Genomic DNA, 14335 nt, shown 5'->3' on the forward strand with positions numbered 1-14335 from the left:
TTATCACTAGTCACCGACATTTCTCCTACTGACCAGCAGGTGGCGACAGCGTGGCGTGCGGGCAACGCCTGGAAGATAACGTACATTTTGGTCACATATTGTCCCCACTACAAAAAGATATAAACACATTTATTATAAATAAATACATAAATTCGTTGTGTGTGTAATATGTGTTTGTTTGTTTGTGCAGTCCCTGACCAAATTTTAAATATCTGCTTGCAAACGTTCTATCTCTGACCAAAAGAGACAGGAAACATCCACCAATTCATTAATTCTTTCTACCGTTTTTGATCTGACAGGTCGAGGAAGCCTTGGGGGAAAAAAAGTAGAACCGGAAGTATTCCAAACGGAGCTCACTATAAATCAAAAGCAGACCCAGGGGCGCCCTCTGCAAACTGACCACCACCTTGCAAAGTCTCAACGAGTGGGAGTGCTCTCGATTTTGGAATTAACGCCCGAACGAGAACCACGAGGTTGGTGAATGCTTGTTTGTTTCTTTGCTTGCACGACATCCCTCCAATGGGAATTTCCGAGCTATTCAATGAAATGGTTTGACATTTGGAACGATGGCATGGTTGATTGGCGATGCGATTAATTTCGTTTAATTGAAATCGCGTCAAATTACATGAATGAGAACATGTCTTGCACGGTAAACGGGCTGGCATGACTAACGAGTCTTTCTCCGTCGTTGTAGTTTGTTTTTTCACTATCAAAAGTGTTTCGTTCTCATGTGCATACTTCATTTAAGTTGAAGCAATTGTTTCAACGATGCCATTAAACGCCATTAAAAACGTAAAGCAGTGGTGAGAATTAAATTTGATACAAAGTGTGCGTTTGCTGTGCACTTTTAATGTCATTTTGTTCACATGTGAGCAAATTCTGAATCACAATTATTTCTGAACCAAGCAGCAAAAACAATGTCACAGCTGTTCAGAGTTGATGCAATGTTCTGGGAGCTCCCTGAACTCTTTGTTGGAATTTTAAAACAAAGATGCTTACTCTATTGTTTGAAAAGAAAACCCTTCAACATGTTGGAAATCTATTTATCAAATCTGCTTAACTCATTCAGTGCTTGCCATTTTCAAAGTATTTCAGCTCATCCTAGATCCTGCTTTTTACGCTGATGGAAAGCAAGAGGTTTGTTAATATGGAAAAATGGAATTGGTTCACAATAAACACACAAACGGATTGGTACATTGTAGTATTTTTGTGCTAGTCATTGCAACTACAAATATTCCCGCTCTCTTCTAGTTGTGGAGCCTAGCAATGGTGCAGCTTCCTCCTTCCCCAACGGTGGGCGTCACACTCGCTGGTGAACAATCAGAAGAGAAGGAACGAATGGAAGGCACTTTGATTGTTTTGAGTCCAAAGAAAGACTCGCCTGCAAGCCTCGGTGCCCTTCCGAGCTTTGACTCCCCCACTGCCTATTATGGGTATGAAACCTACATTGAAGATGGACTTATCTGCCTCAAACACAAGGTTCGAAACTTGGAGAAAAAGAAGGTAGGAACACAAAATTGTGGCCAGAGAGATTGGAGAGCATATTGGGATGTGTGGTTGACGAAATGCCTGACATTTCTTTCATGTTTATTATTTTCAGCTGAAACTAGAACACTATAAGAGATGCATGACCTGGGGTGAGGCTCTAAACAAAGACCAAATTGTGAGTCCATATTTTGCATATGACACTAAAATAGTGTGCTGTGACTAAGTTGTTTTTGTTTTTAGGCTGCTACTGATAAATATGAGCAGGTTGTGCATAACCTGGAGTTTGCCAAGGAGCTCCATAAAACCCTGGACAGCTTGACGCAAAACGTAAGCGTTTCACATTAATTAGCGTGCATCCAAAATGCCGATGTCTTTGCTTGGCAGCTGCTGAGGTCGCAGAAGAAGGCAGTAAAGAGGGAACAACTGGTACGGCTGGAGGCGGAGAGGCGGCGGCTCAGCATGGTGCTCCAAATCCAACACCTCCTTAGCAGCATCCAACAGGCCCATGTGAAGAAAGATCTGCTAAACGGACACAACCAGGCACCCTACCTACCTGCAAAGTATCTCAACAGCTTGAGCCAGCTGGCCTCCTTGCTCGAAGTGAAGCAGGATGACCGACTGAGGTGATGTAAAAAAAAAAAAAAAAAAAATCAGAAAAGACTTGCAAACTGTGGTTGCAACCATAATAAAGTCACGTTTGTCTGAATTTTGTCCTCGCTGCGTTTAAGTTTAGAGCAGTGGATGGAGCAAGCGGCGGTGTTGTACGTCGACCTTCTGGAGGGGGAAGAAAAACCAGTGGCCGGATCGACATGTACGTGTCGACGAATGACACACTTCATGCCACATCACACACTCCCGAATTAATTATTACTTTGTTCTCATTTGTTTGTTTTCAGTTAAATTGCTGAAAGGGGAACTTACCAAATTATCAAAATGCAAGTACTTCACTTGTCTTCCTTCCAAAGAAACTCTAGGTATGTTCAAGCAGTTTTTTTTTACCCCATGTTGTGACCGTGGTAGTGCTATTAAAATGAATTGATTCGCTAATTTATAAAAGCTAATAAATAAAATAAGAATACATATTGATGGATTTTAACAGAACAACAATGGCTAACAACAGAATCCTGATTTTATTGATTTTTTTATCATTATTTATTTGTGTGTGTGTTTTGCTAGTTAAATCAAAGTTGACGCTCCCTGAAGTTTCTAAAGAGGTAAGGTCACATTCACTTTTATTATTTTTTTTTTTAAGAGGTGCAACTAAAGTTTTATCGCTGTTAATATAGCTTTTTTTTCTTAACTATTCAATTAAATCTCTCTGTAAAAGAAGTACATAGTTAAGGCGGAGAATAAATAAGGGTTTTAATATCGGTGACGGTTGACACTGTGAATGTCCTTCCTCAGAATTTTAAGGACGACGTGATGATTTTGAGAGCGGATGACCCTCCTGACTGTTGGGATTTGGAGTTCTCCGACAAAGGCGTTTTACCTCAGGCTGCGGTCAACAAACCATGGAAAGCCTTAGCCACTGTCGTCCCCAAAATCCCGGTTACCGCCAAGTGCAAATCAACTAGTAGTAAAGAGGTAAACTTATTTTGTTAAAAAAAAAATCCCAAAACAATTTCCCATGCTTTTTCTTTGATTTCAGGAAAAGAAGAAAAAACCTAAAAGAGCACCAAATACAAAGACCGTGAGTACAAAATAGTTGATTGAAGAAAAAAAATAGTTCAAGTTTAACATGACGCCTTGTGGTTCTTGGCAGGACGTACACAAAGGTTTACCTGGAATGAAATTCAGCTCTCCGACCTTCCCCAAAGACCCGATCAAGAGAAAAAAACACTTGGAGGACCTCATGACCAAGATCCACGGCTCTTTCAGTTTTATGCAGGTGGAATGTTGCAATTGAATAACCAGACCCGTGTAGTAGAAAACTGATACAAAAACATAACTTTCTTAGAACTTCCTTCAATGGAGATTACCCATTTTAGTTTTAATTTTAACATTTTACGTTCCCATCTAGGATTCTCTCCTAGATTGCGACTTCTCTTTGGAAAATGGAGAGTCCACATTTAAAAGGGAGCCGTCAGAATTGTCATCCCCTCTGGGTAATGTTGATCCACTCGAAATTGGAGGAGTTTAATTGACGTCATCGCTTTTTGGATTTTTATTTTATTGTAATTAAGAGTAACTTGAAGTCAAGTGTCATGGCATTTTTTTTTTCTCAAATTTAATGCGCTGTCAACTAGAGTTTATTCCCAACATACTGCATGTGTTGCCTGTCAATTTTGCTCTGATTTAAAAAAAATGCAAATCAGGATTATTAGTTTAACCAAAAAAAAATGATTTCATACTTAATTTTCTTTCTCCCAAACAACAGCTTTAAAAAACCCAAGTGAGCCGCTGCCAAAAGAAATGCATGTAAGTTTCTATCACGCACAATTTATTTATTTTTTAATAAATATCCACTGTTTGTCATGGTAGTGTTTAATCCCTTAATTTTCTCTTCACAGTCCACGCCCCTGCCTTCGAGGCTTCTGGACCACAAAACAAGACTGATAAATGGGGATCAGGGCCTAAAAAGCTACCAGCTGGAGATGTCCTCAAATGTAAGACTGTGCAATAATATGACCTTTATAGAATATACGTTTAAATTGCATTTTTTTTTTTTCGACAGGAAACTCCGCATATGGCTGAACGGAAGGAATTTTCTTCACCATTGTTTTGCACGCCACAGTCTGCAATCTCTGTCAGTTTGAAGTCCATCTGTATTAATGTTTGGGGAAATCTGGAGTAACTTGCAATGTGTTGCACTTTTTAAGAGCGGTGGGGCTATTTAATGAGACTTAAATGGTGACTTAAAACTAGCATTTAAAAGATTAAACTCATTTAAGCTTGGAATCACTTTATTTCCGTTATTGTTTGACACGCTCATACTTTGTCTTCCTCAGACACTGGTCGCTGAATCAGAAAAGATTTCTCCTTGTAACAGAATGCTACCGAGCATCTCCATCCCGGCTCCCAAGCACACATTTTCCACCCCACCCGCAAGGCAAACTGTCACCTCCGTGCAATTTCATGATATCCCATCAGTAAGTCTTCAAACTTGTTGATTAGCAAAAATTTTTGCAACACTTTCTATCTGCACTCTTTTCGACGCCGGTCTCTTTTATTGTAGGTCTTGAACCCAGAGGCGACGGTCGAGCCAACCTACGCCAATTGCAGCACCCAAACACCGCCTGAGTTTGCACCCTTAGAAGAAGAATCTCAAACAATGGGTATGCCTCTGATGCCAAATTTTGTCTGTCAAAAATTTTAAACATGACGCAAATTTTGATACTGGATGCTTTATTTCTGTTTGGCAGGTGAGACGTGCATTTTCCAGAATCAGCTCAAGAACTACGGCTCTTTCTTCGGTGCTCCGAGAAGAGTGAGTCAACTGCTCAACTTCTCTCTACTCTTATTTTTGCTGTAGACTAAATTTGGATTTGACCTCAAAGAAGTGCGGTATTCGTAGACTTCAAGAAAAAAAAAATATAGCCTTTGATATGTTTGCAGGACTCTGGATCCCAACATATCTGTGTTTGTGGAGTACAGCATCATTCCAGTGGTAAGAACACCGTTTTATATTGTCATTTAAAAAAACATTTATAGTGAGAATAAAGAACCAGCCACCAATATCAGTTGGCAAGGAAATATTACACACGTGGATAAAGTTGTTGGGTACCCCTTGCTTAATAAAAGAAAAATATAGGTGTCAAGTAAGCAATGAAAATCAGAAATGGAATTGTGGTTCAACAGAATTGATATAAAAAAAATAAATAAACTCATGAAAGTGGCCGGTACAAAAAAAAAAATCTAATTTGCGGAGATGGACATTCTGCTTTGCTGACAAATGGCGGAAAACAAAAATAAAAGCGAGGCAAAACTGATGACAAATAAAAGCGATGGATGATACCGATAGTAACAAAATAGCCCGGGCAAATTTAGAAGAAATTAAAGCTGAACTCAAAGGTAAAGGAAGTGTCAGATTGCACCATCTGTCATTGTTTGAGCCAAAGTGGACTTTACGGGAGATGACCAAGGAGGACGTCGCGGTTGAATATCATATCATGAAAAAGCAAACTGCATATTGGCAATGTCCAGAGGACAGTGGAAACGGAACTGGAACTTTTTGGAACACCATTTTTCTCAAATGCAAGAGTGGAGCATAGGAAGAAAAGAACACTACTGTGAAGTGAGGAGGAGGTTTAATTTCCCGGAGCTACTTTGCGTCATCTGGCATGGAATTTCTGGAACCTTTGCTGGGTTCAATTAAATGACAGAATTTTCGATGCACAGGTGAGATAACCCTAAAACTTTATTTTATTATTTTTTTCAACTCTGATTATAAACACTAATGAAGCACACCCAAGAAACCCAGACGCACATGGAATTTTATTTCTGTTTCCGCAGCAGCCTGGCGCGAGTCCTCACAGATGAGCAGCCCAGACCGTGCGGAAGAATTCACAACGGTGGATTCAGGACATGGCGATTCCCTTCCCGTCTCCATCGTCGAGGTCCCGCATAGTCCTCAAGGCCACCATCACCCTTCCCTGCTTCCCATGCCACTTTACCCTTTCTCCCAGCCGCTGAAAGTTGCATTCACGGCCTCTCGCTCCGTCAACTTTGCTCCAGGCAACCTTGACCAGCCCATTGTTTTTGATCAGCTGCACAGCAACCTTGGAGAGATGTTTGACACCCACCTTGGCCGCTTCACCTGTCCTATTAATGGAATGTATGTGTTCATGTTCCACATCCTTAAACTGGCAATTAATGTGCCACTTTACATTAATCTCATGTGCAATGATGAAGTAATGGTGTCCGCGTACGCCAATGATGGCGCACCGGATCATGAGACGGCTAGCAACCATGCCATCTTGCCTCTCTTCCAAGGGGATCAGGTTTGGCTCAGATTGCATCGCGGTGCCATTTATGGAAGCACCTGGAAGTATAGTACGTTTTCTGGATTCTTGCTTTACCAGGACTGAGCTGTACCAAAGTGTTGACTCATCAAGTCAGCCAGCATCCCCGTTCCTTTTTCACCCAAAAGCATGTAAAATGTATTCTACATGTACAACGCTTCTTTATAATATAGAACGGGATTTCTGGTCGACTATCAAACCTCTGTACTCGTAAACTATGTAATCCAAACTGTGTTGGTGGTGGGTATGGTGTTGAACACAAATGGCCCTGTATGTTGAATTAAAATCCAAACTGAAGAGGTCAAATTGGTCTCTTGATTTGGCTTAATAAAAGATGAGCAGTGATACTTGTGTGCTTGCATTTTCTTCATTTTGAACGGGAGTTCCTAATTGTATTCTAATCCTAAAATTGTCGGAGCAGATCCGGAAATTCTACTCATCATCGCCAGGGACGAGAGCGCGGCTCACCAAACTGAATAATTTTATTGAGCATTCTGTGTTTAATAAATCAAATGTCATTTAACAAATGCAGTACGGCCATTAGATAGAGCAGTTAAAAAAAAGAAAAATAATTGACAATTTTACATCTTTTAGTGCAATTTCTGAAGTGTTTAAATTAAATTCTTCTTCAATAAAACGTCAATGTATAACACACATACGGACGAGTTCTGGTAGCAACCACTCCAAGACGCAAGGTGGCAGCAAACTTCCAGAGAGTCTCTCAAATGATGCCGTAAAGTGTGTGTTTTTAGTTTACGTTTACGTCCTCTAATTGCTGCTCACCGGCAGAGTTTTGTTGTTTTAAAAGATTGATGGGATTTTAAACCGCTACGATATTACTTCCACTATGAACCCACGTACACTGTGATCTATTCAATAGCGAACCTCACCATAAAAACTATTTTGTTTTGTCTCTATGTGTCAAATTTGGTCACGGCTTGGGCGACATTAAATGCGGTTCTATAACGGCCTTCAGGATTCAGGGAATCGCGTAAATGCTTTTTGCATGAAGTGAAGTCATGGATCCCAACCGGATAATTCAAGCTTTGAGAGGGACTATCGACCCTAACCTGAGAAGAGCGGCTGAAGATGAACTCAATCAGGTGCTAAAGACGTCTCATTGTAATTATGAAAGGCTTTGACTATGGTGATGGGGCAGGGGCGTGCCGAGATCTTTGGAGGGGCGAGGTGCTCAAATCAAAAAGGGGGGCAAATTGCAAGTATTCAAATATTGTTTTTGTCTAACTCTGACCTTGCTCTGGTGTGTTTCAGTCCTACAAAATCATCAACTTTGCACCAACTCTGCTTCAGATCATTGTGTCGGAGCAGGTGGAGTTTCCAGTTCGGCAAGCAGGTATGAAATGTTTTTTTTTTGTTTTGTTTAAGGACCAACATTTATTTCAATTTTCATATTGATTATTTAGACTCCTCATTTAGTGTCTAGAAATGTACCTATCAAATGTACTTAATTCAGTATCTTTCTAGTCATCCTCTTTAACTTCATTCTAACCCAACTCTCAGTGAGAAAGTTTCTTATATATGTCTCATGTTGACATTGTTATGTTTATCTGATTGTGTATGCCTGGTCACAGCGGCTATCTATCTGAAGAACATGATTGGCCAATATTGGCAGGACAGAGAGCCATCTCTGGGAAAAGGGGTGTTCCCCTTTAATATTCATGAAAACGACCGCCAGCAGATCAGAAATCACATTGTGGAGGGCGTCATCCGCTGTCCTGAGACCATACGGTACATCTCTTCTCATCCTTCATTCGACAATGCAAGTCTTTACTGTCATGTGAATTTTAAATTTGGCAGGTTTGTGTGGAATACTCGAGAGCAAATTTTGCAAATTGTGGCCGATGGTGTTTATTTACTCAAATGGTGCTGCAAGTGTTGAATGTTAAAACAAAAAAATATATATTAGGATTGAAGATATTTACATTTGTTGGTTGAACATTAATTAGGTCTAACTGTACATTCTTCTGCCCGTAATAACTTCACTGATTGTATGCAGCGCCCAGCTGACCATGTGTCTTCGAACGATCATCAAACACGACTTCCCAGGACGTTGGACTGCCATAGTGGACAAGCTAAGCTTGTACTTGCAGTCGAACAACAGCGGCAGCTGGTATGGCAGCCTGCTGGCTCTCTACCAACTCGTCAAAACCTACGAGTGAGTAACCTCTTCACAATTTTCCTTCCGAACTCGAGTTATTGTGGTTGTTGTCAGCGACGGAGAAAGTGCAATTTAGGACAACATGTTTGCACTTCAGGTACCGGAAGGCGGATGAGAGGGAGCCATTGCTTGCGGCCATGCAAATCTTTCTACCGCGGATTCAGCAGCTCATCATCCAGCTGCTGAATGACGCCACCATATTCTCGGTCCTCATTCAAAAACAAATCCTTAAAATCTTCCATTCTCTCATTCAGGTATGTTTTGCCCCTCATTTTAACCCACAAATCCATTCATTTTATCGAGTAAAACATTTTATAAATCATTTTTATGTGTCCTTCTTGCTCCGCAGTACTCGCTTCCGCTCCAGCTGATCAACAATACAGTGATGACTCAATGGATGGAAGTCTTTCGCGCCGTAATGGACCGTGATGTTCCTGCCGTAAGATAAATTTACATTGCGGACCGTATATCCGCTCCGTTATAGCTCTAATTGTGCGTGTGTTCGCTGCGTAGGGATCCAAAGCTCACATTTCCCTCCATTTGTTAGGAAACTTTGCAGCTGGATGAAGATGATCGTCCTGAGTTGTCATGGTGGAAGTGCAAGAAATGGGCGCTGCGCGTCATTACGAGACTTTTCAAGCGGTGAGCTTCTTTTTTACGACAACATTCTGCCGTCACCTACATGTGTATATGTTTACGTCTAATGTGTATGTACAAATCTGTTTGTTTTTTTTTTTCAGATATGGAAGCCCAGGCAACGTGACAAAAGAGTACTTTGAGTTTGCAGATTTCTTCTTAAAGACCTACGCGGTGGGATTGCAGCAAGTAAGTGCGAACGGGCTTTAAAATCATATTAGATCAAAGAAATGCTATTTCTTATTAGCGATTATCTTTTTCTGTTCTCCGTCTAGGTCTTGTTGAAGGTCGTGGATCAATACAGACAGAAGCAGTATGTCACTCCTCGTGTTCTCCAGCAGTGTCTCAACTATCTCAACCAGGGACTTTGCCATTCTCTGACGTGGAAACAGATGAAGCCTCACATGCAGGTAAGCGCGACGGAATTATTGCAGTCGCCTCAATTGTCCGATTTACGATTTTATGTTTCAATGGATTAAATTCATTTGGAAAATTGGTAAACTGAAAGACTGTTCCGGAACTCCTCATACGTATTTAGTACGTTGTTAAAACCGAGATCTTTTTGTTTTGATTGATTTGAGTCTTTTATCTCTTCCAGACTATTTGTCAGGAGGTGATCTTCCCTCTCATGTGTTACAAAGACGAGGACGAAAGGCTGTGGCAGGAAGACCCATTTGAATACATCCGCATGAAGTTTTGTATGTATAAATATAACCTCAGCAGATTATTAATATTATGATCGAAATGTTTTTTTTTTTGTTCTCAAGATGTAGATAGCAATGTTTTTTCCGAAAATCTTTTATTTATTTTTCCTACAGACCTTTATGACGATCATGCCCTTCCAGCCACTGCTGCCCAGAGCCTTTTGTGCAATGCCGCACGAAAGAGAAAGGCGGTAAGGAGTAGCATTACCCGTGAATGTGTCGGTTTGCAAACACCTCCGCAGAATTGCAATTTTTTTTTTCTTAAAAGGTTCTGCCTCAAATGATGGAGTTCTGCCACCACATTCTGATGGATCCCACATCTGACGCCCGAAGGAAAGATGGAGCACTGCATTGTATCGGCGCGCTGGCTGAGCTGCTAATTAAGGTGCATATACAAAACTATCACCTCATTTTGGAGTTGGAATGGATTATTTTAATTTATAACTGTCTACACCATTGAATACACATTTTTCAACTTCTCTTTTCGTTGGGCTTTGCTGCGCATTCCACAGAAGCGGATTTACATGGAGCAAATGGAGTTGATGCTGCAAAATTACGTCTTCCCTTTGCTCGACTCTCGATTGGGTTACTTGCGAGCTCGGGTAAGTGAACCACACGCTAAAAAATTAACATAACATTACGTTTGGAACCAATTGTAATATATTTAATAACCAGGGTGATAAATTTATATTCATACATATTAGCACTCTTTTTTTAATTCTCTGAATCATTTTTGGGGTGGAAACAAAAATGCATATCATGATATGTGATTCAACTTTTTTTTTTTTGGCAGTCATGCTGGGTCCTCCACTGCTTCAGTCAGCTGCATTTCCACAACGTGATAGCGTTGAGGAATGCCGTGGAGTTGGTCAAGAAGGACCTGGTCGATGACAACGAGATGCCAGTCAAGGTGGAGGCTGCCATTGCTTTACAAATGTTGATCAGCAATCAGGAAGAGGGTACGTATGATATTTTCGAAGGATCGAATCGAATCATTTTGAAGCTTTAAGATTGAATTTTTGTGACGCGTTTGTGCACGGGCAGCAAAGCTCTACATCCGGCCTCACATTCGACCAGTTATGCAACAACTGCTCCACGTGGTGAAAGAGACCGAGAATGATGATTTGACAAATGTCATTCAGAAGATGATCTGCGAGTACAACGAAGAAGTCGCGGCGATCGCCGTTGACATGACACAGAACCTGGTAAGAGAGACAAACTTGTCACGACTCCCTATTGAGGGTTCACCCAAAGTTGTACTTTTAGTTTGGAAAAACGTTGAATTTTCTAAACACGCTGCTTAATGACTGATTGATTTTAAGATGGCGACGTGTGTATTTCCCAGGCTGAGATCTTCACCCGGGTTCTTCAGAGTGAGGAGTACGAGGACAATGAGGACAAGACTGTCATGGCGCTTGGAATCCTGAGCACCATGGACACCATTCTCACAGTCATGGAGGACCACAAGGAGGTTGCGCTACTCACTCGTTGTTTAGTTTGCGATGCTTCCAAGTAGGATAGGATATTGTTTGTGGTTAATAAATAATGAAATATCATATCACGTACTGATTGTTAGACTCTATAATTTAGATAATTCTTTTTTTTTTATCCTCTACTTCAGATCACTCAACAGCTGGAGGATATTTGTTTGCAGGTGATTGGCCTGGTCTTGCAGAAACCGATCATAGGTATGGCCCGTGTGTCTGTGCACGTGATTTTTTTTTTTTCCCCCAGAGATTGGGGACTCGAGTCATTTGACTTGACGACTCGGAATGCCATTTTTAGCACTCGAGACTTGGGAGAGACTTAACTTGACTTTGATTCGTGTCAATCACAGAATTCTACGAGGAGATTCTGTCTCTGGCGTTTGGACTTACATGCCAGACCATCTCCCCGCAGATGTGGCAGCTGCTGAGCGTCCTGTATCAGGTCTTTCAGCATGACTCCTTTGACTACTTCACCGGTGGGTGTCACCTGACTCGACAGTTGTGGTCACAAGTTTACATACACTAAAGCATTTTTTTTTTATACACACCGCAGATATGATGCCACTTTTGCATAACTACGTCACCGTGGATACAGATGTCTTCCTATCCAACCCCAAAAATGTGGAGATCATCTACAGCATGTGCAAAAAGGTATTATTTCTCTGTTCCGGACCAAAAGTTTCTGAGTTTTACAGTTAAGCGCATTTTGATCATCTGTGCCAGGTGCTGACCACCGATTCAGGTGAGGAAGCCGAGTGTCACGCTGCCAAACTGTTGGAGGTCATCATATTGCAGTGCAAAGGCAGAGGAATTGACCAGGTCAGAAATAGTCTTGACATCACTTGATTAGTACATGTGTGTACGTATATATATGACATTGATACACACACACACATACTTAGTGGATATGCATACTCGTTACTTGGAGCAAGTGATTGACAGTTCTTTTTTTTTTTTTAATGTCTCCCAACTGCAGTGTATCCCTCTGTTTGTGGAGGCAGCGCTGGAGCGTTTGACACGCGGCGTCAAGTCCAACAAGCTTCGGATCATGTGCCTGGAGGTGGCTATCGCTGCGCTTTACTACAGCCCGGCCATTCTTATGCACACTTTGGACAACGCGCACTTCTCCCAAAACCCGCAGACCATTACTGCGCACTTTATCAACCAGTGGATGAACGACACTGAATTCTTCCTTGGGTGAGAAACATCAATTGTCCTGCTGTGATGAAAATGCTCCCCTTTATTAATTGTTGTTTTTTGTCGCAGTTTTTAAAAAGGAAAAAATTTAAAAAGGCTCCACTATTTTTACATTTTTCTTTCATAAAGAGCTACAGTATGTCCGCCATTAGCATTTTTGATTCGCTCCTAGCATCCATGACCGTAAGATGTGCATCATTGGCCTGACCGTGCTGATGGAGCTGCCGAGTCGTCCAGCGGCGCTGGAGGGCGTCGCCGCCCAAATCCTTCCGTCCGTCCTGCTCCTCTTCTTGGGGCTCAAGCACATTTCTGCTTCGCGGCACATCAACAAACCTGACCTGCTGGCCAACACGAGGACTTTGGATGAAGAGCAAAATGGTGAGTTGCACAATGTTCAGAAGCCAAAAGCATGTTGACTGAAAAGAGCATCAAGGATCTGGCATCAATATGACTACATTCTCTAACTGCAGAGGAGATTCCTAGTGATGAGGATGAAGTGAATGAAAAATGCAGCGTTACGCAGCAGGAATCCAGCGTGCCAATGGGTCTGGGAGACGAGAGTAATGACGACGATGACGACTGGGATGATGATGATGATGATGATGACTGCTTTGAAGGAACGCCTCTGGAAGAGTACAGCACACCCCTTGACTACGACAACGGCGAAGATGAATATCAGTTCTTTGCATCTGCCCTGCTCAGTAAATCACGTTTCCTACTCCTCAACGGACAATCAAGTTTCATCACTCATTTTTAACTAGCAGGTAATACGACAAAATTCGAATCTGTAACTTACTGTGCTGACATTCTCTGTCAGGGGTCCAGAATACAGACGTGGCTTGGTACCAGTGTTTGACTGCACCCCTCAGTGATGACCAGAAAACGCAGCTCCAGGAGATTTACAGCATCTCACAGCAGAGGAGGAGTACTGCCACCAAGGGCCAGTGGTAAGGTGCAACACGAGTCACAGACAAAAAACATGGATAATGTTAATTATTATATATTTTATAAATATAATGTGCTAGAATGAGCTCAAACAGTTCACTTCTTTTTTTTTCTTTTTTTTTAGAGTTCCAATAAGTTACTGAGGATTCTGAATACAGAGGCTGATATGACCTGACCTTCTCTGAAAGCGTCTGAATTTAAGGCAACTTTGGCTCAACGTTCTGTCGGACTGTCTTTTGAGACGTGCGAGTCAAATAGTTCCAGTTATGGTATCCACCAGGACAGACTGTATTTATATTTTCTTGACATTAAAAAAAAAAAAAAAGTCATAGTAATAATTCTTACTGTTAGTGAAATGCATTGCGTGCCAGTGTGTGTTCTCAAAGAATTAAACACAAATAAGTGTTTGTGTCATATGTGTAATACAATCTCATGTCACTGTTGCTGTAGCAAAAATGTCATTGGATGAAATTTGGACGATTAAGATTTTTGTCAGGCTGCTTACTTTTGATATACTGTCTGCAATCTGGAGATTGTGTCACAAGTAAGAAACGGAAGCTCGGCTTTGGGTTTACTTGTTTTGTGTACTGAAGAATTTTACTGAAACAATTTAGAAAATCATAAAATCATCTAACATCTCACAGTATGTTTTTGTTGCTCAATTTATACACTAAAATAAAAAAATGTGTGAGTGCTTTTAAAAATTTCAAGATTGATGAAATGGTGCTAATAACTTGT

General features: G+C 41.2%; 2 protein-coding genes across 3 annotated transcripts; both read left to right on the forward strand.

The window, feature by feature from the left end:
• The first annotated feature begins 308 nt into the window (after positions 1 to 308).
• On the forward strand, positions 309 to 6794 carry caprin2 (caprin family member 2). Of its 2 annotated transcripts, XM_088280268.1 has the most exons (20): positions 309 to 473; positions 1252 to 1503; positions 1601 to 1663; positions 1729 to 1815; positions 1873 to 2111; positions 2217 to 2299; positions 2385 to 2462; positions 2665 to 2702; positions 2893 to 3072; positions 3137 to 3178; positions 3251 to 3376; positions 3509 to 3593; positions 3866 to 3906; positions 3999 to 4094; positions 4163 to 4234; positions 4437 to 4577; positions 4664 to 4763; positions 4851 to 4915; positions 5044 to 5095; positions 5941 to 6794. In XM_088280268.1, the coding sequence occupies exons 2-20, from the start codon at positions 1267 to 1269 to the stop codon at positions 6513 to 6515; spliced, it is 2400 nt and encodes a 799-aa protein (XP_088136394.1). In that variant the 5' UTR covers positions 309 to 473; positions 1252 to 1266; the 3' UTR covers positions 6516 to 6794. The 2 variants fall into 2 exon arrangements, with proteins under 2 accessions (XP_088136394.1, XP_088136403.1); XM_088280277.1 differs by lacking the exon at positions 1729 to 1815.
• A 407-nt stretch (positions 6795 to 7201) lies between these two features.
• On the forward strand, positions 7202 to 14238 carry ipo8 (importin 8). Its single transcript, XM_088287723.1, has 25 exons — positions 7202 to 7552; positions 7722 to 7803; positions 8042 to 8198; positions 8467 to 8625; positions 8726 to 8882; positions 8978 to 9067; positions 9176 to 9270; positions 9369 to 9453; positions 9540 to 9674; positions 9863 to 9962; positions 10083 to 10159; positions 10237 to 10353; positions 10481 to 10570; positions 10762 to 10927; positions 11013 to 11173; positions 11314 to 11439; positions 11590 to 11656; positions 11806 to 11931; positions 12009 to 12106; positions 12179 to 12274; positions 12432 to 12652; positions 12825 to 13030; positions 13123 to 13353; positions 13470 to 13599; positions 13722 to 14238. Coding segments are annotated over exons 1-25 (3057 nt in total). The 5' UTR covers positions 7202 to 7468; the 3' UTR covers positions 13723 to 14238.
• The last annotated feature ends 97 nt before the right edge of the window (positions 14239 to 14335 follow it).

This window comes from Idiotropiscis lumnitzeri, chromosome 2 (genome assembly GCF_059441095.1).
Source record: "Idiotropiscis lumnitzeri isolate Australia: NSW breed Sydney's pygmy pipehorse chromosome 2, RoL_Ilum_1.0, whole genome shotgun sequence".
Lineage (NCBI taxonomy): Eukaryota > Metazoa > Chordata > Actinopteri > Syngnathiformes > Syngnathidae > Idiotropiscis > Idiotropiscis lumnitzeri.